The sequence below is a fragment of the Geotrypetes seraphini genome, chromosome 11, assembly GCF_902459505.1.
Source record: "Geotrypetes seraphini chromosome 11, aGeoSer1.1, whole genome shotgun sequence".
NCBI classification, from domain to species: Eukaryota; Metazoa; Chordata; class Amphibia; order Gymnophiona; family Dermophiidae; genus Geotrypetes; species Geotrypetes seraphini.
In genome coordinates, this window is record NC_047094.1 from 126535040 (window position 1) to 126558753 (window position 23714).

A 23714-nucleotide genomic window follows, 5' to 3' on the forward strand; every position below is an offset into this window, starting at 1 on the left:
TAGGACCGTGGACCGGCGGTTGAAGAACAGTGTTTTGGGCCTGATGCACATGCTGGCCCTGTGGATCGGCAGGAAATTTCTGTGGATCGGCACTGGTCCATGGACTGGTGGTTGAAGAACACTGCCTTAGAGTATTTAGAACCAGCATCCAATTGAAGTTCTAGGTCATCAGCCATCTGGCGAAGAAAAGAAGAGAAAAACAACTGATCTTTCAATGCCTTGCCTCGAGAGGGGCTCGAAGACCTCGAGGCTTCCTGGGTCAAAGATAAAGCCTCACTGGGGAAATAATCCTCAAAAGAATAAGGAGACTTGGGGGAGGCAATGAAAGCCGCTGAGTCCTCGAGGTGTTGAAAAGGAGACCTTGAACGAGGAGTCGGTGGTGTGGAAGAGCTGAAAGGTGTGGATTGAGGCTTAGATGAAGAAGGGCGCTCTTTGGAAGATGAGCTATGCCTGGAGGTATGCTTCAAGGAAGGCCTCGATCGACGATGAGAGTGGTGCTTAGAAGCAGGTCTCAAAGATCGAGAAGACTTTGCCCCCGAGATGTAAGCAGGCATTGCTACCAGTGAATGGATAGGACTAGAAGCTATAGATCGAAGCTCAGGAGACTTGATGGAGGAATCTCGAAGCACTCCCAAAGGCTCTGCTCCTTGTATGGAGTATGAGGATTCCTGTTGAGACACTCGCAAATAATCTACTCCTTGCTTAGAGTGCATAGATGCCAGACCAGACACGCACAAAGACTCTGCTCCCTGCATAGAGTGTGAAGTTTCAGCTTGAGGCATAGGGAGAGGATCAACCTCGTGGGAGTCTGCAGATTGCCCAGGCTGGATTAGAGAAGACAGCTTCGGTCCCATTTTGTTTATGAACTGAACAAATTGCTGTTCTAACATGGTCTGGAAGGAAGCCTGCAAGGATGGATCCGCATCTGAAACCGAACCACCTGCTACGGCTTTAGGCTTCAAAGTGGCTGTGGAAATGTGCTTCAACTTAGAAGTCTTAGAAAGCTTGAGTACCACTGCTGGAACTTTCTGCTGAGCTATCTGACCTTAGGATTCAGGGGAAGATACAGCAGGTGTACTCGAGCTGAGAGACGTTCCAAACGAGGAAGGTCTGATGAAGCTCGAGGTCAGAGTCGTGGAAGCAGGAGGACCCTCAGTAGAAGGTGGAATCGAGGCCCCTTTCGAAGTCGAGGGTGTGACAGAAGAGTCCATCCCGAAATGCTTCTCCACTAAAATCCGATGACATTTAAGGGCTCGAGGTTGAAGAGTATCACAGTGCTCGCACTTCGTTTGATGATCCGGGCCAAGACACTTGAAGCATCAATAGTGTGGGTCCGTAAGTGAAATAGCACGCTGGCACTGGCTACACTTCTTGAAGCCCATTGTTGGCAGGGATATAGTAGGAAAAATAGCCACAGCAAACTCGAAGAGTGCAGGCTGCAGCTGAGCGGCCTGACTTGCCAGTTGTACGGAGGAAAAATATAAAGGTTTTTATTTAACTGTAAAGAAAGAAAAGAACACAGCGATTTGAGAAGAAAATAAACACAAACCGCGGTGAGAGAAGGCACGAAGTAACAAAGTTAAATGCAGAGAGTGGAAAACTGAGAACTGAGGAGACTCGCCCTGCGCTGGGTGGGAAGGCACTTGCGCATGTGCGGTGCGGCTGACTCGAAACTTCTAAGTTTCTACAAGCAAGCCTGCTTGTGAGACTGTCCACATCCGGGCTCCGTGGATGATGTCACACATATGTGAGAACAGGCTTCCTGCTTGTCCTGGGATAATAATAGGACTGGTTATTCTAAACACTTTTATATAGGATAAAATTGCCAAATGTGTCTGCACACATTAAAATATCTACTTTTCTTTCAGGAAAATGGTTATTTGAAGGTGGAGGTGAGTTTTGACAATTGGGGGGTTAGCGGGATTCAGAGGTAAAGTTCCTTGACACCTACAGGAAATCAGTTTGATTATCGATGACCTGTCTTTTAGATGTGTTTAAGTTTTGATTATAAGCCCTATATAGTCAAAATTTTTCAGCAAGGATTTTTTTTTCCTTCTTTAGTATGATATAGCCTATCATTACAATACAGTGTCTTGTCTTTCCATGTATTTCCCAATCCTCCTATCTACCGATAGCCTTTTTGACGACAGCAGGCTTTGAGCCATCTATTGAAGTTCTCTATATTTTACACTCTTTCTTCCCCCTTTCCATATATAGATAGTATTTCTGAAAAAGCTACATCCTTTACAAAAGGTCTTAAGCCCTCCCCTTGCTTTCTGTACTGCAAGTGGGGAGTTGTTGACCAGGTCATTTGTTTCTAGTGGAGGTCGGGAATGGGGACAAATTCTGTCCCCATGTCTGGCTCCACCCTGACTCCTATCCCAAACCAACTGGAGTCAGAACTGATTTTCAGCAGCACTGTGCAGTTAATGGTCATTAAATATCAACAGTTGGCCAGCTCATCATGGTTTTTAACCAGGCAAAACCTATCCTGCCCACTTAAACACACACTGAATATCAACCCCTAAACATTTGAAGAAAATATAAATAAAACTAGAACTATGTTCAAATAAAACTAAAATATGTTTGTTTTTTCCCCAAAGTAGGCTCAGAAACAAAGAAGATTCCGCCACCTCCACCTGGAGTAGATTTTAGTAAGTATGAAATCTGTAAAACAGATGAACTGCCATCCAGGTTTTAGTTTAAAAATAAATTTATATACCGCTGATCTACAATTATTAGCAGTTTACAAAAGGCCAATTATGTCCGTTTTGGTTTTATGCAAGTAACCAATTAGAGGATTGTACAGCATTATTCACATGAGGAGAACAAATTTCAAAGTTAGCTCCATATCATTGTATAGCATTTGAAATGTGTGCTAGTTGGAGTGAGTTATTATAGCCATGATGTTTCAAACCACAGCTATGTAAGTGATGATCAGAGAGTATATGGGTGTGGAGGAAATGTCCTGAATTATCCTGTGATTCTTATAAATTGTGATTAAATCAGCTGATATAATGGACAGTGGTAAGAGCTCAGAGAGGAAATGATAATCATTCATTTCTGTGACAATACTATTTTACTTCAGTAAGGAGTTTAAATAATGACAGATAACTCCAGAGTTATAGTTATAAAACCAGTATGACCTTAATGTACTACAAAAGTTATTTACAAGCTATACCATGTGTACATTTGAGTGTACACAGTTTCCACAAATTATGCTCAGTATTATGACCGAGTATTTCAGAGTTCACATATAGAGATCCATAAGTCTAGGAAAAAAACAGCAGATATCATCCTTGGATGGATCACAAGGTAGACAATATTCAGCTGTACTATATCTATTTAAAGATAAACTAGATTCATTGTTGCACCAATAACCAATGCCAAGTCTTAAGTTTAGGGAAAGTTCTAGGAAACCTGCCTACACCAGTCAGAAGTTGCACCAAGGCATTTTGGGTCAGATTCTGTTTATGATGACTATATTTGGAGACAATGTAAGTGACTAGATGTATCAATCATGCGGGTCCAGGAAATAACATCAGAGAGAGAGAGCTGAGGTCAGCGCCAGCAGCAGCTTGGAGATGCTATTCATGCCGGCAAAGTTAAAGAAGTACAGGGGGAAGGGACAAGGGGATATCACCTCCATGGGTGTATCCCCCCCTCATTACTCCACTGATAATATCAACATTGTAGACATCTCTAATGTAGGTCAGGATTTACCATACCTACAATGTAGGCGTGATTGTGTTAGAGATACCTACTAATGCCTAACTTTTAAAAACATCACCGATCTGCCCCAACTTATGCCTAAAAATATTTAAGACCATGCTCTTTTTAATCATCCAATTATCTATTACATTCAAACTGCTCTGAAGATGGGGTAAAACCACATACCCTCATGGAAGTCCAGATCAGATGTAATTCATGTATCAGCAATGGTGGAAACAAGAGGAAATGAGAGCCGGCTTGGTTAAAAGATAAAGTGAAAGAGACTATTAGAGTCATAAAAAAACCATCTTTAAAGAATGGAAAAAAAAGATCAGAATGAAGAAAATAGGAAGAAACAGAAGCACTGGCAAGTTAGATGCAAAGCATTGATAAAGACAGCTAAGAAAGAATATGAAGAGAAACTTGCAAAAGAGGCAAAAATTCTTAGCAATTTTTTTAGGTACATCAGAAGCAGAAAACTTGTTAGGGAATCTGTGGGACCATTGGATGATTAAAAAGAGAAAGGGGCACTGAGGGAGGAAAAGACCATAGCGGAAAGACTGAATGATTTCTTTGCCTAGGCCTTTACGGAAGATGATGTAAGAGATCCATCTGAACTGGAAATGGTTTTCAAGGGTGATGATGTAGAGGAACTGAAAGAGATCTTGATGAATCTGGAAGATGTACTAAGCCAAATCGATAAGTTACAAAGTTATAAATCGTCAGGACCAGATGCTATATATCTCAGGGTATTAAAAGAACTCAAAAATGAAATTGCTGACCTACTGTTAGTGATCTGTAGCCAGTCGCTTAAGTTGTCAGTAATACCTGAAGATTGGAGGGTGGCCAATGTTGCGCTGAGTTTTAAAAAGGGCTCCAGGGGAGATCTGGGAAATTAGAGACCGGTAAGCTTTACTTCGGTGCTGGGCCAAATGGAAGAAATGATTATAAAAATAAAATTATGGAACACGCAGACAAACATGATTTAATGAGACGGAGTCAGCATGGGTTTAGCCGAGGGAGATCTTGCTTCACAAATTTGCTTGATTTTTTTGAAGTTGTGAATAAACATGTGGATTAAGGTGAGCCGGTTGATATAGTGTATCTAGATTTTCAGAAAGCTTTTGATATAGTTCCTCACGAGAGGCTGCTGAGAAAATTAAAGTGTAATGGGATAGGTGTCAAAGTTCAGTTGAGGATTAGTAATTGGTTATCAGATAGAAAACAGATGGAAGGGTTAAATGGTAATTTTTCTCAATGGAGTAGTGTAAACAGTGTAGTGCCGCAGGGGTCTAAACTGGGATTGCTGCTATTTAACTTATTTATAAATGACCTGGAAATTGGAATGACGAGTGAGGTGACTAAATTTGCAGATGAAACTAAACTATTCAAAGTTGTTAAAACGCATGCGGATTGTGAAAAATTGCAGGCGGACCTTAGGAAATTGGAAGACTGGGCGTCCAAATGGCAGATGAAATTTAATGTGAACAAATGCAAAGTGATGCACATTGGGAAGAATAACCTGAATCACAGTTAACAGATGCTAGGGTTCACCTTGGGGATTAGTGCCCAAGAAAAGGATCTGGGTGTCAACGTAGACAATTCAATGAAATCTTTTACTCAATGTGTGGCAGCAGCCAAAAAAGCAAATACAATGCAAGGAATTATTAATAAATGGATGGTTAACAAGACTAAGAATGTTATAATGCTCCTGTACCGCTCCATGTGGTGTCAGGTCAAAAGCGCGCCGGGACAAAGTCGCGCGCAGACAACTGAGCGTAGTGCGGAGGCGTGCGCTGCACAAAATTACTGTTTTTTCGGCTCCGACGGGGGGGGCGTGGGGGGAACACCCCCACTTTACTTAATAGAGATCGTGCTGCGTTGTGGGGGCATTGTGGGGGATGTGGGGGGTTGTAACCCCCCACATTTTACTGAAAACTTCACTTTTTCCCTGTTTTTAGGGGAAAAGTTAAGTTTACAGTAAAATGTGGAGGGTTACAACCCCCCACAACGCCGCCGCGATCTCTATTAAGTAAACTGGGGGGGCTCCCCAACAAAACCCCCCGTCGGAGCCCCTAAAAACTGTAATTTTCTTCGGCACGCGCCTCCATCTTGCGCTCAGTTGTCGGCGCGCGCCTTTTTTTTTCGCCGAGCTGTCTATGAACCGCTCCATGGTGTGATCTCATCTGGAGTATTTCGTTCAATTCAGTTCTCCTTATCTCAAAAAAGATATAGTGGCACTAGAAAAGGTTCAAAGAAGAGCAATCAAGATGGTAAGGGGATGGAACTCCTCTTGTATGAGGAAAGACTAAAATGGTTAGGGCTCTTCAGCTTGGAAAAGAGATGTCTGAGGGGAGATATGATTGAAGTGTACAAAATCCTGAGTGAAGTAGAATGGGTAGAGGTGGATTGTTTTTTCACTCCGTCAAAAATTTCAAAGACTAGGGGGAGACTCAATGAAATTAGAGGGAAATACTTTTAAAACCAAAGAGGACATTTTTTTCACTCAGAGAATAGTTAAGCTCTGAAATGCATTGCCAGAGGATGTGGTAAGAGCAGATAGTGTAGCTGGTTTTAAGAAAGATTTGGACAATTTCCTGAAGGAAAAGTCCATAGTCTGTTATTGAAAGAGACACGGGGGAAGCCACTGCTTGCCTTTTATTGTTAGCATGGAATATTGCTATACCTTGGGTTTTGGCCAGGTACTAGTGACCTGGATTGGCAAACTGAGAACAGGCTTCTGGGCTTGATGGACCATTGGTCTGTCCCAGTAAGGCTATTCTTTTTTTTTAAAATTCTTTATTCATTTTCAAAACTTACAATAAGTGTGATAAAATGTTCAAACAAATTAACAATATCTATATCACTTAATAATCATCAATGGTAACCGTGATAAATACTTAACTCCCCCCCTTTACCTATCAAATAATCAATATTTATACAATACATAACTATGAAATTCCCCCCCCCTTCCCTCACAATTGAACTTGTAAATTTAAGGGAAAAGAAAATTTCATCTAATTAGTACAATACTTTGTTAAAGGCTCCCAAATATCTTGAAATTTCTTGAAACTACCCCGCTGTATTGCCAGAAATCTCTCCATTTTATATATATGACATAAGGAATTCCATCAAAAATTATAATTTAATCTACTCCAGTTTTTCCAATTATACATAATTTGTTGAATGGCAATACCAGTCATTATGAATAATAATTTGTTATTGTTCGTAGAAATCTGACTTTTTGCTCTCATTGCCATACCAAACAGCACAGTATCATATGATAATGCCACTGGGTTATCTAATAAACAATTAATTTGGTCCCAAATTGATTTCCAGAAATTCATAATAAATGGACAATAAAACAATAAATGATTTAAAGTCCCTGCTTCGAGATAACAGTGCCAACATCTATTAGACTTAGAGCTATCCAATTTTTGTAACCGAACAGGGGTTCATAACGCTCTATTTAACAGAAAAAACCTAGTTTGTCTCATAGATGCTGACACTGTACATCTCATCCTCCAAGATCAATTTCTTGGCCGTTGAGATGCAGTAATTTGATGCTTGATCTCAATGCTCTAAATGTCTCTAAGACCAGTGTTTAATTTCTTTTTAATAAGTCCATTTAATAATTTATACCACTGGGCGGCCTGGTGACCCAAGAAGTCAGCCTTAAAACATAGGAACTCCATACTATAATGATTATTAAGGTTTTTCCAGTCAGGGAACCTCCTGAATGGCATGCTTCAGCTGCAACCATCTAAAACTTTCAGATCTATTAAGTCCATATTTATGTTGCAACTGTGAAAATTCAAGCATATTACCATTAGAAATAACATCATCTAATATAAGCAATCATCCAATGCTTCCAGATGAGCCTTTCTCTGCCAATTTGAATCTTGGAGTTCACCCATATAGATTGATTTGTAGATTTGTGAATTGGAATAGTTGTTAAATTACTTACATACCGCAATGTTTTCCATGTATCAGCTAAAATTCAGTTATTTTTACTGTAACTAGGCCTTTTTTACACTGAGCACATGACAAAGGCGTAATGGAGACATGAGTTGCCATTCTATCCACAACCAATCTGGGAGTTTTTCCATGAGCTCTGGGAGGACCCAATATATACCCTGGCGCAAAATATAGGCTTGATGATACCTATCAAAATTGGGAAAATTTACCCCTCCTTCTGAAATTGGTCTTTGTAAAGATACCAAAGCCACTCTAGGAGTTTTACCCAACCAAATAAATTTTATAAGAATACTATTTCATTTTTTATAAAAGGACTCTTGAAAATAAACCGGCAACATACCCATTTTATAACAAATTACAGGCAGGTTGATGGAAGCTGGCCTAGAACAGGGGTCAGCAAACTATGGCTTCCAAGCCAGATATGGCTCTTCTCCCATGTGGTTACTGCTGTTCTCCTATGGCCCTCTCATTGCAGCTCAACTCCACAATGCCACCCCCCCCTCCATTATATATAGGTCAAGGCTGCCATTTTAGAAGGCAGCTGTTAGGAGGCAGAAATGTAAGGGCAGCACTCCTGTCAGAAAGACACCACTGAACCACCAGGTACCTCGGTAGGCCTGGGAGGGGGGAACCTACCTATACATGGCAGTGTAGACAGGGGCTTGGGCATTATGGGGTTGAGCTGCTACAAGAAGGCCATGCTCCTACCCCAAAGATCCCCTTGTTGGACCCAGTACCTAGGTAGGCCCTTGGGAGATGGGGAATCTCAGGGTTGGGAGGGCCATCTTAGGGTTGGGGCCTGGAGAGGGGAGATAGCCTTGGCAATGGTTTGGGGGGAGGGGAAGGGAGAAAGAGGGAGGGAGGAATGAGATGTGCAGAGATCTTCAATGGTTTGGAGGGGAGAAAGAGGGGAGAGAAGCTAGGCCTTGGGAAGGGAAGTGAGAGTGAGAAACCTGGAATATATCAAACCCCCTTTTCTACCTATTACAGCTCTCTAAATCTTGGGCCAAACATTTAGGTTAAAATGGCTCTTTGCTGTAGAAAGGTTGCTAACCCCTGGCCTAGAATAAGGGAGCCTCCAGATTTGCAGACATGGACCCAACTACTTTAACCTTGAAGTAAGATGCAAAATATATCTTCATCACATAAACATATCTGTTTTACTTTCAGAAACATGGATACAAAAATTTATACAAAGTGGAGATATTACAGGTTAGTTTTAAAACAAATTTATGGAATATATACACAGTTACCAAGGACCACAGCAAAAGAGTAGTACATAAGGACACTTGATATACAGTGACTAAGTTAGCAGTCACTATGATCTACGGTGAGAATTTCAGTGGCCTGTACTACCTACTATGGACCTTTATAGTAGACTTCCTTTTGCCATAATAATGTCAACTTTAAAACTTGTTGACTAGAATCTATTAGGCTGATATTGAAAAGATTTGTCTGGGTAACTTTGATACACAAATATTTGTAATCAAGAATTTCCTTCTTTTGACCAGATAAATTTTGTCAAGTAAGATTTTTAACTAAGAGCCCTTGGAGAAGTAGTGCTTTACTTTAACTTCAGCAGTTGTTCTTGTTTCCTATAAAAGAAAGGTGTGTTTCTTAACCTGTGACTGTCTGAAAATGTTATGCTGAAGGCTAGTATGATTAATAACTAGGAAAAACCTTGAGTAATCACAAATACCTGTTAGTTTTACCTGGCAGAGGAATAATAAAATTGGAGACAAAGGGCCTTTTGTGCAAAAGGCATAGAGGCATTGAATAAGGTTCCCAAGAATCTGTAGGGAGAATCTTCACTGTTGAACTTCAGAAAAAGCTTGAAATCAACACTTCATCCTCCTTGGATTAGATGAGGGATGGATCGCTTATTTATGTGGTCAATATGATATTTATATATCATTGATTTGGCATGGTTATTGTTTCTTTGGAATGAGTAGCTATTAGTTTCTCCCCTCTCAGTGTTTTTAATTATATGTCATATTTATTTCTTTTATTTTAATAAGTGTATCATCTGAATTTGTTATTATCATGGAAAGGGTATAGAATTTGTATAAATAAAAAAATGTGAGGTGTGTTATTGGGTTATTGGAGCCTAAGTGCCTAAGTTTCATAATAGAATAGGATCGTACTGTGCACGCTTGGAGCATTTAAATGGAGACAACCAGTTATAGAATTTTCCCTAATATCTGTATCCTAGTGAGTCTTCATGGTATTCATGCTTTAGGACAGAGGTTTCAAAGTCCCTCCTCAAGGGCTGCAATCCAGTCGGGTTTTCAGGATTTCCCCAATGAATTTGCATGAGATCTATTAGCATACAATGATAGCAGTACATGAAAATCCTGAAAACCCGACTGGATTGTGGCCCTCGAGGAGGGACTTTGACACCTCTGCTTTAGAAGCTGATAGATAAGAGAGCTTGAAAAAGCACAGTTATTAACCGTAACAGTTATTATCCAGGGACAGCAGACAGCTATTCTCACATCATCCATGGAGCCCGGATGCGGACAGCTTCGTAAGCAGATTTGCTTGTAGAAACTTAGAAGTTATAAGTCAGCCGCACCGCGCATGCGCGAATGCATTCCCGCCCTGCACAGCCAAAATTAGAACGGTCGATCAAGCATGGTCCCTACTAAAAAATACCATCACCGAAGCGCAGAATCTCTACATTCTGTGGATATCCAAAGGAAGGAGAAATAAAAACAAAGGAGAACCGGCTTGGCTAACTAAAGAGGTGAAGGAGGCAGTAAGGGATAAGAGGAACTCTTTTAAAAAATGGAAAAGTGAACACACAACGGAGGCCTGGAACAGTCACAAGGTCGACCAGAAGAAGTGTCACAAGGCGGTAAGAGACGCCAAAAAAGCCTATGAGGAAAAGATAGTGCAAGTAGCCAAAAACTTCAAGCCCTTTTTAGATACATAAAAGGGACAAAACCAGCTAAGGAGGCAGTGGGCCCTCTCGACGACCAAGGAAGAAAAGGGTGCATCAAGGAAGACAAACAGATCGCGGATAAGCTAAACTCATTCTTTGCGTCTGTCTTTACCAAGGAGGACACTGCATCAATGCCAGAAACAGGGAGAGCATTCAAGGGAGAAATTGAGGATAGCCACAGTAAATGTGGATTTGAACATGATATATTATCAGATCGACAAATTGAGGAGTGATAAATCCCCTGGACCAGATGGAATTCACCCAAGAGTGCTAAAGGAGCTTAAGATAGAAATCGGAGAACTGTTACAATCCCTAGCTAACTTGTCAATTAAAACCGGGCAAATACCAGACGACTGGAAGATAGCGAATGTCATCCCAATCTTCAAAAAGGGATCGAGAGGAGAACCGGGCAACTATAAACCTGTGAGTCTTACGTCGGTTCCTGGGAAGATGATTGAAGCACTAATAAAGGATAGCATTGAGCAACACCTGGAAAATCACAACCTGATGAGAGCTAGCCAACACGGCTTTAGGAAAGGGAAGTCATGTTTGACTAATTTACTTCAATTTTTTGAGGAGGTGAACAAACAAATTGATAGCGGTGAACCGGTGGATATAATATACTTGGACTTCCAGAAAGCGTTCGACAAGGTTCCCCACGCAAGGCTTCTGAAGAAACTACAAAATCATGGAATAGAAGGAGATATACTAAGATGGATAAGCAAATGGTTAGAAAACAGATTGCAGAGGGTGGGCATAAAAGGGAAGTTCTTGGACTGGGAAGAGGTGGGAAGCGGTGTACCCCAGGGATCGGTTCTTGGGCCCATCTTGTTCAATATCTTCATAAACGACCTAGAAGATGAAACAACAAGTAATTTAATCAAGTTTGCAGATGACACAAAACTATGTCGGGTAGTTGGGTCACAAAAGGACAGAGACGAACTTCAGAGAGATTTGAACCAGCTAGAGAAATGGGCGGAAAAGTGGCAGATGAAGTTTAACATAGAAAAATGCAAAGTGATGCACCTGGGTAAGAAAAACAAGGAACATGAATATAAAATGTTAGGTGTGACACTGGGCAAGACTGAACAAGAAAGGAACCTGGGGGTACTGATAGACAGGACCCTGAAGCCGTCGGCTCAATGTGCAGCGGCAGCAAAGAAGGCAAACAGGATGTTGGGTATGATAAAGAAGGGAATCACAAGTAGATCGGCGGACGTCATAATGCCGCTTTACAGAGCAATGGCAGACCACACTTGGAGTGTGTCCAACACTGATCTCCCTACCTAAAGAAGGATATAACCCTACTGGAGAGGGTGCAAAGGCGAGCCACGAAGCTAGTTAAAGGTATTGAGAATTTGAGCTACAAAGAACGCCTCGGAAAACTGGGATTGTTTACCCTCGAGAAAAGAAGACTGCGAGGAGACATGATAGAGACTTTTAAAATAATAAAAGGATTTGACAAAATAGAGCAAGAAACATCGTTATTCACATTGTCAAATGTGACCCGGACAAGAGGTCTGAAACTGAGGGGCACAAGGCCCAGGACAAATATTAGGAAGTTCTGTTTCGCACAACGAGTGGTGGATGCTTGGAACGCTCTCCCTGAGGAGGTTGTGATGGAGACCAACATTCTGGGATTCAAGAGCAAGTTGGATGCACACTTTCTTGCAAATCACATTGGGGGATACGAGTAAACAAGGTTTCTCAGCAGAGAACACCTATCTTGGCCTCCGCGGGTGCGGGACGCCGGACTGGTTGGACCTAGAGTCTGATCCGGCGAAGCCATTTCTTATGTTCTTATGTTCCTTCATTCAGATAGCTAGCAGAGAAGCCAACCAGGGGAGGTTGGTGGGCTGTGAGAATAGCTGTCTGCTGTCCCTAGATAACAACTGTTAAGGTAAGTAACAGTGCTTTATCCCAGGAGAAGAAGGCAGCCTATTCTCACATAAGGATGACCTCCAAGCTAACCAGAATTAGATGATGGGAGCGTTGGCAACTTAGGAGAATAAATTTTGTAATACTCTCTGGCCAAAATGGCCATCCCGTCTGGAGAAAACATCCAGACAATAGTGAGAAGTGAAAGTATGAATGAGGACCAGGTAGCAGCTTTGAAAATTTCCTCAATAGGTGTGGATCTGGGGAAAGTCACTGATGCTGCCATTGCTCTGACTTTGTGGGTCGTGACTCGACTCTGTAGTTGTAATCCAGCCTGGACATAGCAGAAAGAGATACAAGCAGCCATCCAGTTGAAGATGGTATGCTTAGAGATTGGATGTCCCAACTTGTTTGGATCGAAGGAGATAAAAAGTTGAGGAGCAGTTCTGTGTGGTTTGGTGCGTTACAAGTAGAAGGCCAAAGCGCGTTTAAATCCTAGAGTATGAAGAGCTGATTCTCCAGGATGAAAATGAGGCTTTGGAAAAATTACTGGAAGTAGAATAGATTGATTGAGATGAAATTCTGAGACCACTTTTGAGTAAGAATTAAGGATGAGTACGGATGACCACCTTGTCATGATTAAAAACTGTAAAGGTGGATCATCAACTTATGCTTGCAGCTCACTGACTCTACGAGGAGATGTGAGGGCAATGATAAACACCACTTTCCAAATGAGATACTTCATATGAGCCGTAGATATTGGTTCAAATGGAGGCTTCATCAATTGAGCGAGAACAACATTGAGATCCCACACCACTAGAGGTGGTTTGAGAGAGGGTTTGACATTGAAAGTCCTTTCATGAATATGGAAACCACCGGATGAGCAGAGAGGAGTTTCCGTTCAATAGGCTGATGGAAAGCAGCAATTGCACTGAGATGGACTCGGATCGATGAAGACTTGAGGCCAGAAGTGGATAAGTGCAAAAGATAATCTAGAACAGAAGATAAGGAGGAATCTTGAGGCTCCTTAGCGTGAGAAAAGCACCACATAGAAAATCTCATCCATTTTTGGCGATAGCTTTGTCTAGTGGCATGCTTCTTGGAAGCTTCTAAAATGTCTCTTACAGGTTGAGAAAACTGAAGAGGAGTTATGTTGAGAGGTACCAAGTTGTTAGGTGTCGAGACTGCATGTCGGGATGAAGTAGAGATCCCTGACTCTGTGTAAGCAGAGATGGAGAAAGTGGTAGAGGGTACGGCTCCCTGCTGCTGAGTTGAAGTAGAAGGGAGTACCAAGGTAGTCTCAGCCAACGAGGAGCTATCAGAATCATGGTGGCATGATCGTTCTTCAACTTGACAAGAGTCTTGAGAACGAGAGGGTATGGAGGGAAAGCATATAGAAAAAGATTTGTCTATTCCAGTAGGAAAGCATTTGCCTCGAGGCGATGAGGAGAATATATTCTGGAGCAGAACTGGGGCATTTTTTGGTTGTGGGAGCTGCAAAGAGATATATCTGAGGCATTCCCATCTGTGAAAAAAATGTGATGAAGAGGCGAGGAATTGAGTGTCCATTCATGAGGTTGCAGAAGATGACTCAAGTTGTCTGCCAAGCAATTTTTTGACCTTGGATGTAGACAGCTTTGAGGAAGGTGTTGTGGAAGATTGCCCAGTCCCAAACCTTCAGAGCTTCTTGACAAAGGAAGGGAGATTCCGTTCCCCCCTGTTTTTTTTTTTTTGTTTTTTTTTTTAATTCTTTATTTGGTTATTTGTTACAATACATTAATAACAAATATTCATGAATGACCACAACAAACTCAATATAGAGAACATAAAAAACTTAGGCAATTATCAACCGTGTCTTAGTCCACATTATCATGGTCGCCAGTACCTTTTTTTTTTAAAAAAAGGAAAGGAAAAAAAAGAATCAAATCCATCAATCTACCATCTAAAGACAGGCAAAATGGCATTTATATTTATATACATCGTCCTCCAAAAATAAAATCAGTAATAGTAACTAAACTTTCAACAAAGGTTTCTGTTTAACAAAGTCTTCTAACTGGACTGGATCATAAAACACATATTTATCACTTCCATACGATATGAGGCATTTGCATGGAAATTTCAAAAAGAAAGTAGCTCCAACTGCCAAAACCTTAGGCTTTAGCTGAAGGAACTGCTTCCTTTTAAACTGAGTTTGTCTAGCGACGTCAGGAAAAATTATCACCCGTTGGCCACAAAACATTTCCTGTTTTTTCGCAAAATACAATTTTAAAATAGCATGTTTTTCCAACTCTGTCTTAAAAGTCACAAGAAGAGTTGCACGTTTATCTATTATATCTTTAGATGATTCTAGAAACTGCGAAACATTCAAACTATCAGGTGACACCATTTTGTCCATTTCACCTTCATTTGCCATAACCTTGGAATCTCTCGAGATGTAGTACAAATTATCAACTTCAAAAGCTTCCACATTATTATATTGTAATATCTCTTTCAAATACATTCTCAAGAGTTCCATCGGAGACAGATAATGTGTGATTGGAAAATTTAAAATACGAAGATTTTTAACCTTGATAGAATTTTCCATTTTTTCTAATTTAGAATGCATCACCATACTATCCTTAATATTAGAAACAGCACTAGCTTGTAAAGTACTTACTACTTGATCCAATTTTTCAAACTTAACAGCTGTTTCACCAATTTTACCTTCTTGCTCTTTAATTTTCATTGTTATATCAGTTGAAAATTGACACAAATCCGAAACAGTTTTTTGCAATGATGTCTCTATTCTATTAATGCTAAGCCAAATATCATTTAGAGTGATCACTTTATCCTTAGGGATAACAACTGAGCCTTGCCCAGTACTCATCTGTACTGGAATTAGTTCTTTAGCTTGCCCCAAGGATTGTCCTGAAACCTCCAGTTCAGATAATAAAGATAATTGTGGGGAAGAAGTTACTCCCTCTTTACAGGGGAGAGGAGATACTTCTAACCCTAAGGAATAAGATGGTTGAGGAGGTGGTGATGGTTCCCCTGAGGATAGGGAGACAGCTTGAGTATCTAATGTTACCTGCTCTTCAACATGTGACAAACCAGGAAGCATAAGATGACGATCCATCGGGCCCGTCATTGTAGCAGATTGATTTGCTTTAACCTTCCTCTTGCCCATATTAAGGAATTAGATACCTCTGCTCCCTGGTCCTCTGGACTCCGAAGGGGCTCAAAAGGGGCAAGCCCCTTTAGCCACGCCCCTTCAGCTCGCGACCCGAGGCTCGTGACCGCGGGCCGCGTACCGCGGCTGAACCGGCAATTAAGGCTCCTCCAAAGGACCCCCTCAGCTGGCTGGAGCGGACAGCAGCGGGACTGCCTGTCCCGATGTTGAAAAAGTGCTGGCTGCACTGGCGACAGGCTCCCTCCCGGCTGAACCGGCAATTAAGGCTCCTCCGAAGGACCCCCTCAGCTGGCTGGAGCGGACAGCAGCGGGACTGCCTGTCCCGATGTTGAAAAAGTGCTGGCTGCACTGGCGACAGGCTCCCTCCCGGCTGAACCGGCAATTAAGGCTCCTCCGAAGGACCCCCCTCAGCTGGCTGGAGCGGACAGCAGCGGGACTGCCTGTCCCGATGTTGAAAAAGTGCTGGCTGCACTGGCGACAGGCTCCCTCCCGGCTGAACCGGCAATTAAGGCTCCTCCGAAGGACCCCCTCAGCTGGCTGGAGCGGACAGCAGCGGGACTGCCTGTCCCGATGTTGAAAAAGTGCTGGCTGCACTGGCGACAGGCTCCCTCCCGGCTGAACCGGCAATTAAGGCTCCTCCAAAGGACCCCCTCAGCTGGCTGGAGCGGACAGCAGCGGGACTGCCTGTCCCGATGTTGAAAAAGTGCTGGCTGCACTGGCGACAGGCTCCCTCCCGGCTGAACCGGCACTTTTTCAACATCGGGACAGGCAGTCCCGCTGCTGTCCGCTCCAGCCAGCTGAGGGGGTCCTTCGGAGGAGCCTTAATTGCCGGTTCAGCCGGGAGGGAGCCTGTCGCCAGTGCAGCCAGCACTTTTTCAACATCGGGACAGGCAGTCCCGCTGCTGTCCGCTCTAGCCAGCTGAGGGGGTCCTTTGGAGGAGCCGTTCCCCCCTGTTTGTTGACATAGTACATGGCGACTTGGCTGTTCGTCCGAATGAGGACTACCTGGTCGTGAAGAAGATATTGAAAAGCTTTGAGAGAGTAAAACCTCCTGTTCTGCTATTCCAAAGGAACTGGTTCGATTGCATGGAGACGAAGCAGAGCTTGAGCTTCCTGAAGAAGGACGGTCTGGGATGGACTGGAAGGATACTCTCACAGAGGAAGCTCCGGTGGAACCTGAGTGAAATGAAGAGTAGCCTTCCCTGATGATTGACAACACCGAGAGGTCAGATGTAATTGTCTCCCATCAGTGATAAAAATGATGGAGACGACCTCCTATAAGGGAAAGAGAGGACAGAGACGGAACGGTGGAGGTTATGCTCTGTTTTAAACAGTAAAAAGGCTGCGCAGCCTTAGGTGCAGCAGAAGGTTCAGGTTTCTGTTGCTTCTTATGCTGCTGTTTCTTGGGAGGCAGACGATAGTAAGGAGCCACTCCTCTGGAAGATTGGAGGAGGTCAGAAAGGCTTGACAGGAGCTGGCTTAGATTCATCAAAGAGGTCATTGTCTGTACAAGGAATGTTAGCCAAGCGGTCCTGAAGATTAGGGTCCATGTCAATGATGCGAAGCCAGGCCAGGTGGCGTATTGCTACAGAAAAAGCAGTTGCCCTGGCCGAAAATTTGAAGGCATCATAAGAATACTGGAGAAGATGTAATCTGAGTTGTGACTTCTTGGAATTCGAAGTGCTTTTGTGTATCTAAATAGTTGAGAAATTTAGGAAGAGATCAATGAGGAACTTGAGATAAGTTACAAAATTAAATTATAATTCAGGACTTTGGAGGACATCATAGCATTTTGATAAAGGAGAAGTCTAAACTTGTCCATAGTTTTCCCTTCCCTTCCAGGAGGAAAGGTAGCATAAACTCTGGAAGGATGGGATCTTTTCAAGTAGGACTCCACAAGCAGGGATTGGTGAGACAACTGTGAATTCTCAAATCTTTTGCAATGCAGAGTTTTATACCTGGACTCCAATTTGCCTGGAACAGCAGGAATTGTATAAGGAGTCTCCAGGCATCGTGTAAAAATCTGAGACAAAAGCTTGTGTAGAGGAAACTTAAGTGACTCTGCAGGAGGTAGAGGAAGATGCATATCCTCGAGATACTCCTTAGAGTATTTAGAACCAGCATCCAATTGAAGTTCTAGGTCATCAGCCATCTGGCGAAGAAAAGAAGAGAAAGACAACTGATCTGCCAATGCCTTGCCTCGAGAGGGGCTCGATGACCTTGAGGCATCCTGGGTCAAAGATGAAGCCTCACTGGGGAAATAATCCTCAAAAGAATAAGGAGACTTGGGGAGGCAATGGAAGCCGCTGAGTCATCGAGGTGTGGAAACCGAGACCTTGAACGTGGAGTCGGTGGTGTGGAAGAGCTGGAAGGTGTGGATTGAGGCTTAGATGAAGAAGGGCGCTCTTTGGAAGAAGAGCTATGCCTGGAGGTATGCCTCGAGGAAGGCCTCGATTGACGACGAGAGTGGTGCTTAGAAGCAGGTCTCAAAGATCGAGAAGACTTTGCCCCGGAGATGGAAGCAGGCATTGCTACCAGTGAATGGATAGGGCTAGAAGCTGTAGATCAAAGCTCAGGAGACTTGATGGAGGAATCTCGAAGCACTCCCAAAGACTCTGCTCCTTGTATGGAGTATGAGGATTCCTGTCGAGAAACTCGCAAATAAACTACTCCTTGCTTAGAGTGCATAGATGCCAGACCAGACACTCGCAAAGTCTCTGCTCCCTGCATAGAGTGTGAAGTTTCAGCTCGAGGCATAGGAAGAGGATCGACCTCGCGGGAGTCTGCAGATTGCACAGGCTGGATTAGAGAAGACAGCTTCGGTCCCATTTTGGTGATGAACTGAAAAATTGCTGTTCTAACATGGTCTGGAAGAAAGCCTGCAAGGATGGATCCGCATCTGAAACCGGACCACCTGCTACGGCTATAGGCTCCAAAGTGGCTGTGGAAATGTGCTTTGACTTAGAAATCTTAGAAAACTTGAGGACCAGTGCTGGAACTTTCTGCTGAGATATGTGACCTAAGGATTCAGGGGAAGATACAGCAGGTGTACTCGAGCTGAGAGACGTTTCAAATGAGGAAGGTCTTAAGAAGCTCGAGGTCAGAGTCGTGGAAGCAGGAGGACCCTCAGTAGAAGGTGGAACTGAGGCTGCTTTCGAAGTCGAGGGTGTGACTGAATAGTCCATCCCGAAAAGCTTCTCCAGTAAAATCCGACGACGTTTAAGGGCTCGAGGTTGAAGAGTATCACAGTGCTCGCATGACTTCGGTTAATGGTCCGGCCCAAGACACTTGAAGCACCAATAGTGTGGGTCCGTAAGTGAAATAGCACGCTGGCACTGGCTACACTTGTTGAAGCCCGTTGTTGACCGGAATATAGGAGGAAAAATAGCCGTAGCGAACTCAAAACCTGCGGGCTGCAGCTGAGCGGCCTGACCCGCCAATTGTACAGAGGAAAAATATAAAGATTTTTTTTTAAAAACTGTAAAGAAAGAAAAGAACACAGCGATTTGAGAAGAAAATAAACACAAACCGTGGTGAGAGAAGACACGAAGTAACAAAGTTAAATGCAGAGAGTAGAAAACTGAGAACTGAGGAGACTCGCCCTGCGCTGGGCGGGAAGGCACTCGCGCATGCGCGGTGCGGCTGACTTGAAACTTCTAAGGTTCTATAAGCAAATCTGCTTGCAAGTCTGTCCACATCCGGGCTCTGTTGATGACATCACCCATATGTGAGAATAGGCTTATTGCTTGTCCTGGGATTATAGTAGGACTGGATATTCTAAACACTTTTACATAGAATAAAATTGCCAAATGTGTCTGCTCACATTAAAATATCTATTTTTCTTTCAGGAAAATGGTCCATTGAAGGTGGAGGTGAGTTTTGACAATTGTTGGGTCAGCGGGATTCAGAGGCAAAGTTCCTTGACACATACATAAAATCAGTTTGATTATCGATGACCTGTCTTTTAGATACATAGTAACATAGTAGATGATGGCAGATAAAGACCCGAATGGTCCATCCAGTCTGTCCAACCTGATTCAATTTAAATTTATTTTTTTTTTTTTTAATTTTTCTTCTTAGCTATTTCTGGGCAAGAATCCAAAGCTTTACCCGGTACTGTGCTTGGGTTCCAACTGCCGAAATCTCTGTTAAGACTTACTCCAGTCTATCTACACCCTCCCAGCCATTGAATCCCTCCCCTGCCCATCCTCCACCAAACGGCCATACGAAGACACAGACCGTGCAAGTCTGCCCAGTAACTGGCCTAGTTCAATATTTAATATTATTTTCTGATTCTAAATCTTCTGTGTTCATCCCACACTTCTTTGAACTCAGTCACAGTTTTACTCTCCACCACTTCTCTCGGGAGCGCATTCCAGGCATCCACTACCCTCTCCGTAAAGTAGAATTTCCTAACATTGCCCCTGAATCTACCACCCCTCAACCTCAAATTATGTCCTCTGGTTTTACCATTTTCCTTTCTCTGGAAAAGATTTTGTTCTATGGTAATACCCTTCAAGTATTTGAACGTCTGAATCATATCTCCCCTGTCTCTCCTTTCCTCTAGGGTATACATATTCAGGGCTTCCAGTCTCTCCTCATACGTCTTCTGGCGCAAGCCTCCTATCATTTTCGTCGCCCTCCTCTGGACTGCCTCAAGTCTTCTTACGTCTTTCGCCAGATACGGTCTCCAAAACTGAACACAATACTCCAAGTGGGGCCTCACCAATGACCTGTACAGGGGCATCAACACCTTCTTCCTTCTACTGACTACACATCTCTTTATACAGCCCAGCATCCTTCTGGCAGCAGCCACTGCCTTGTCACACTGTTTTTTCGCCTTTAGATCTTCGGACACTATAACCCCAAGGTCCCTCTCCCCATCCGTGCATATCAGCTTCTCTCCTCCCAGCATATACGGTTCCTTCCTATTATTAATCCCCAAATGCATTACTCTGCATTTCTTTGCATTGAATTTTAGTTGCCAGGCATTAGACCATTCCTCTAACTTTTGCAGATCCTTTTTTCATATTTTCCACTCCCTCTTCGGTGTCTACTCTGTTACAAATCTTGGTATCATCTGCAAAAAGGTACAATTTTCCTTCTAACCCTTCAGCAATGTCACTCACAAACATATTGAACAGGATTGGCCCCAGCACCGAATCCTGAGGGACTCCACTAGACACCTTTCCTTTCTTCGAGCGACTTCCATTAACCACCACCCTCTGGCGTCTGTCCAACAGCCAGTTTCTGACCCAGTTCACTACTTTGGGTCCTAACTTCAGCCCTTCAAGTTTGTTCAACAGCCTCCTATGAGGAACTGTATCAAAGGCTTTGCTGAAATCCAAGTAAATTACATCTAGCATATGTCCTCGATCCAGCTCTCTGGTCACCCAATCAAAAAATTCAATCAGGTTCGTTTGGCACGATTTACATTTTGTAAAGCCTAGTTGCCTCGGATCCTGTAACCCATTAGATTCAAGGAAGTAAACTATCCTTTCTTTCAGCAACACTTCCATTATTTTTCCAACAACTGGAGTGAGGCTCGCCGGCCTGTAGTTTCCTGCTTCATCCCTGTGACCACTTTTATGAATAGGGACCACATCCGCTCTCCTCCAATCCCCAGGAATCACTCCCGTCTCCAGAGATTTGTTGAACAAGTCTTTAATAGGACTTTAATGTGTTTAAGTTTTGATTATGAGCTCTATATGGTCTAAATTTTTCAGCAAGGATTTTTTTACCTTCTATAGTATGATGTAGCCTATCATTACAATACAGTGTCTTGTCTCTCCATGTATTTCCCAATCCTCCTATCTACCGAAAGCCTTTTTGACGACAGCAGTCTTTGAGGCACCAATTGAAGTTTTTTGTATTTTACACTCTTTCTTCCCCCTTTCCATATATAGATAGTATTTCTGAAAAAGCTACATCCTTTACAAAAGGTCTTAAGCCCTCCCCTAGCTCCCAAAAAGCTTTCTGTACTGCAAGTGGGGAGTTATTGACCAGGTCATTTGTTTCCAGTGGAGGTCGGGAATGGGGATAAATTCTGTCCCCATGTCTGGCTCCACCCTGACTCCTATCCCAAACCAACTGGAGAGTGCTGTTACTGTCAGAATTGATTTTCAGCAGCACTGTGCAGTTAATGGTCATTAAATATCAACAGTTGGCCAGCTCATCATGGTTTTTAACCAGGCAAAACCTATCCTGCCCACTTAAACACACACTGAATATCAACCCCTAAACATTTGAAGAAAATATAAATAAAACTAGAACTATGTTCAAATAAAACTAAAATATGTTTGTTCGTTTTTTCCCCAAAGTAGGCTCAGAAACAAAGAAGATTCCGCCACCTCCACCTGGAGTAGATTTTAGTAAGTATGAAATCTGTAAAACAGATGAACTGCCATCCAGGTTTTAGTTTAAAAATAAATTTATATACCGCTGATCTACAATTATTAGCAGTTTACAAAAGGCCAATTATGTCCGTTTTGGTTTTATGCAAGTAACCAATTAGAGGATTGTTCAGCATTATTCACATGAGGAGAACAAATTTCAAAGGCTCCAGGGATTAACCATAGAGTTAGCTCCATATCATTGTATAGCATTTGAAATGTGTGCCAGTTGGAGTGAGTTATTATAGCCATGATGTTTCAAATCACAGCTATGTAAGTGATGATCAGAGAGTATATGGGTGTGGAGGAAATGTCCTGAATTATCCTGTGATTCTTATAAATTGTGATTAAATCAGCTGATATAATGGACAGTGGTAAGAGCTCAGAGAGGAAATGATAATCCTTCCTTTCTGTGACAATACTATTTTACTTCAGTAAGGAGTTTAAATAATGACAGATAACTCCAGAGTTATAGTTATAAAACCAGTATGACCTTAATGTACTACAAAAGTTATTTACAAGCTATACCATGTGTATATTTGAGTGTACACAGTTTCCACAAATTATGCTCAGTATTATGACCGAGTATTTCAGAGTTCACATACAGAGATCCATAAGTCTAGGAAAAAAACAGCAGATATCATCCTTGGATGGATCACAAGGTAGACAATATTCAGCTGTACTATATCTATTTAAAGATAAACTAGATTCATTGTTGCACCAATAACCAATGCCATAAGTTTAGGGAAAGTTCTAGGAAACCTGCCTACACCAGTCAGAAGTTGCACCAAGGCATTTTGGGTCAGATTCTGTTTATGATGACTATATTTGGAGACAATGTAAGTGACTAGATGTATCAATCATGCGGGTCCAGGAAATAACCTCAGAGAGAGAGCTGAGGTCAGCGCCAGCAGCAGCTTGGAGATGCTATTCATGCCGGCAAAGTTAAAGAAGTACAGGGGGAAGGGACAAGGGGATATCACCTCCATGGGTGTATCCCCCCCTCATTACTCAACATTACTCATAATATCAACATTGTAGACATCTCTAATGTAGGTCAGGATTTACCATACCTACAATGTAGGCGTGATTGTGTTAGAGATACCTACTAATGCCTAACTTTTAAAAACATCACCGATCTGCCCCAACTTATGCCTAAAAATATTTAAGACCATGCTCTTTTTAATCATCCAATTATCTATTACATTCAAACTGCTCTGAAGATGGAGTAAAACCACATACCCTCATGGAAGTCCAGATCAGATGTAATTCATGTATCAGCAATGGTGGAAACAAGAGGAAATGAGAGCCGGCTTGGTTAAAAGATAAAGTGAAAGAGACTATTAGAGTCATAAAAAAACCATCTTTAAAGAATGGAAAAAAAAGATCAGAATGAAGAAAATAGGAAGAAACAGAAGCACTGGCAAGTTAGATGCAAAGCATTGATAAAGACAGCTAAGAAAGAATATGAAGAGAAACTTGCAAAAGAGGCAAAAATTCTTAGCAATTTTTTTAGGTACATCAGAAGCAGAAAACTTGTTAGGGAATCTGTGGGACCATTGGATGATTAAAGAGAGAAAGGGGCACTGAGGGAGGAAAAGACCATAGCGGAAAGACTGAATGAACTCTTTGCCTAGGCCTT

The 23714-nt window shown here is 42.4% G+C and overlaps 1 protein-coding gene across 1 annotated transcript in view; it reads left to right on the forward strand.

The window, feature by feature from the left end:
- The window catches only part of LOC117368880, a 499867-nt gene that overhangs the window by 227471 nt on the left and 248682 nt on the right, over positions 1-23714 (forward strand). The window contains exons 22-26 of the mRNA XM_033962624.1: positions 1869-1892; positions 2604-2654; positions 8860-8901; positions 19529-19552; positions 22001-22051. Of these exons, the coding sequence (XP_033818515.1) occupies positions 1869-1892; positions 2604-2654; positions 8860-8901; positions 19529-19552; positions 22001-22051 (192 nt within the window). The remainder of the gene's footprint in view (positions 1-1868; positions 1893-2603; positions 2655-8859; positions 8902-19528; positions 19553-22000; positions 22052-23714) is intronic.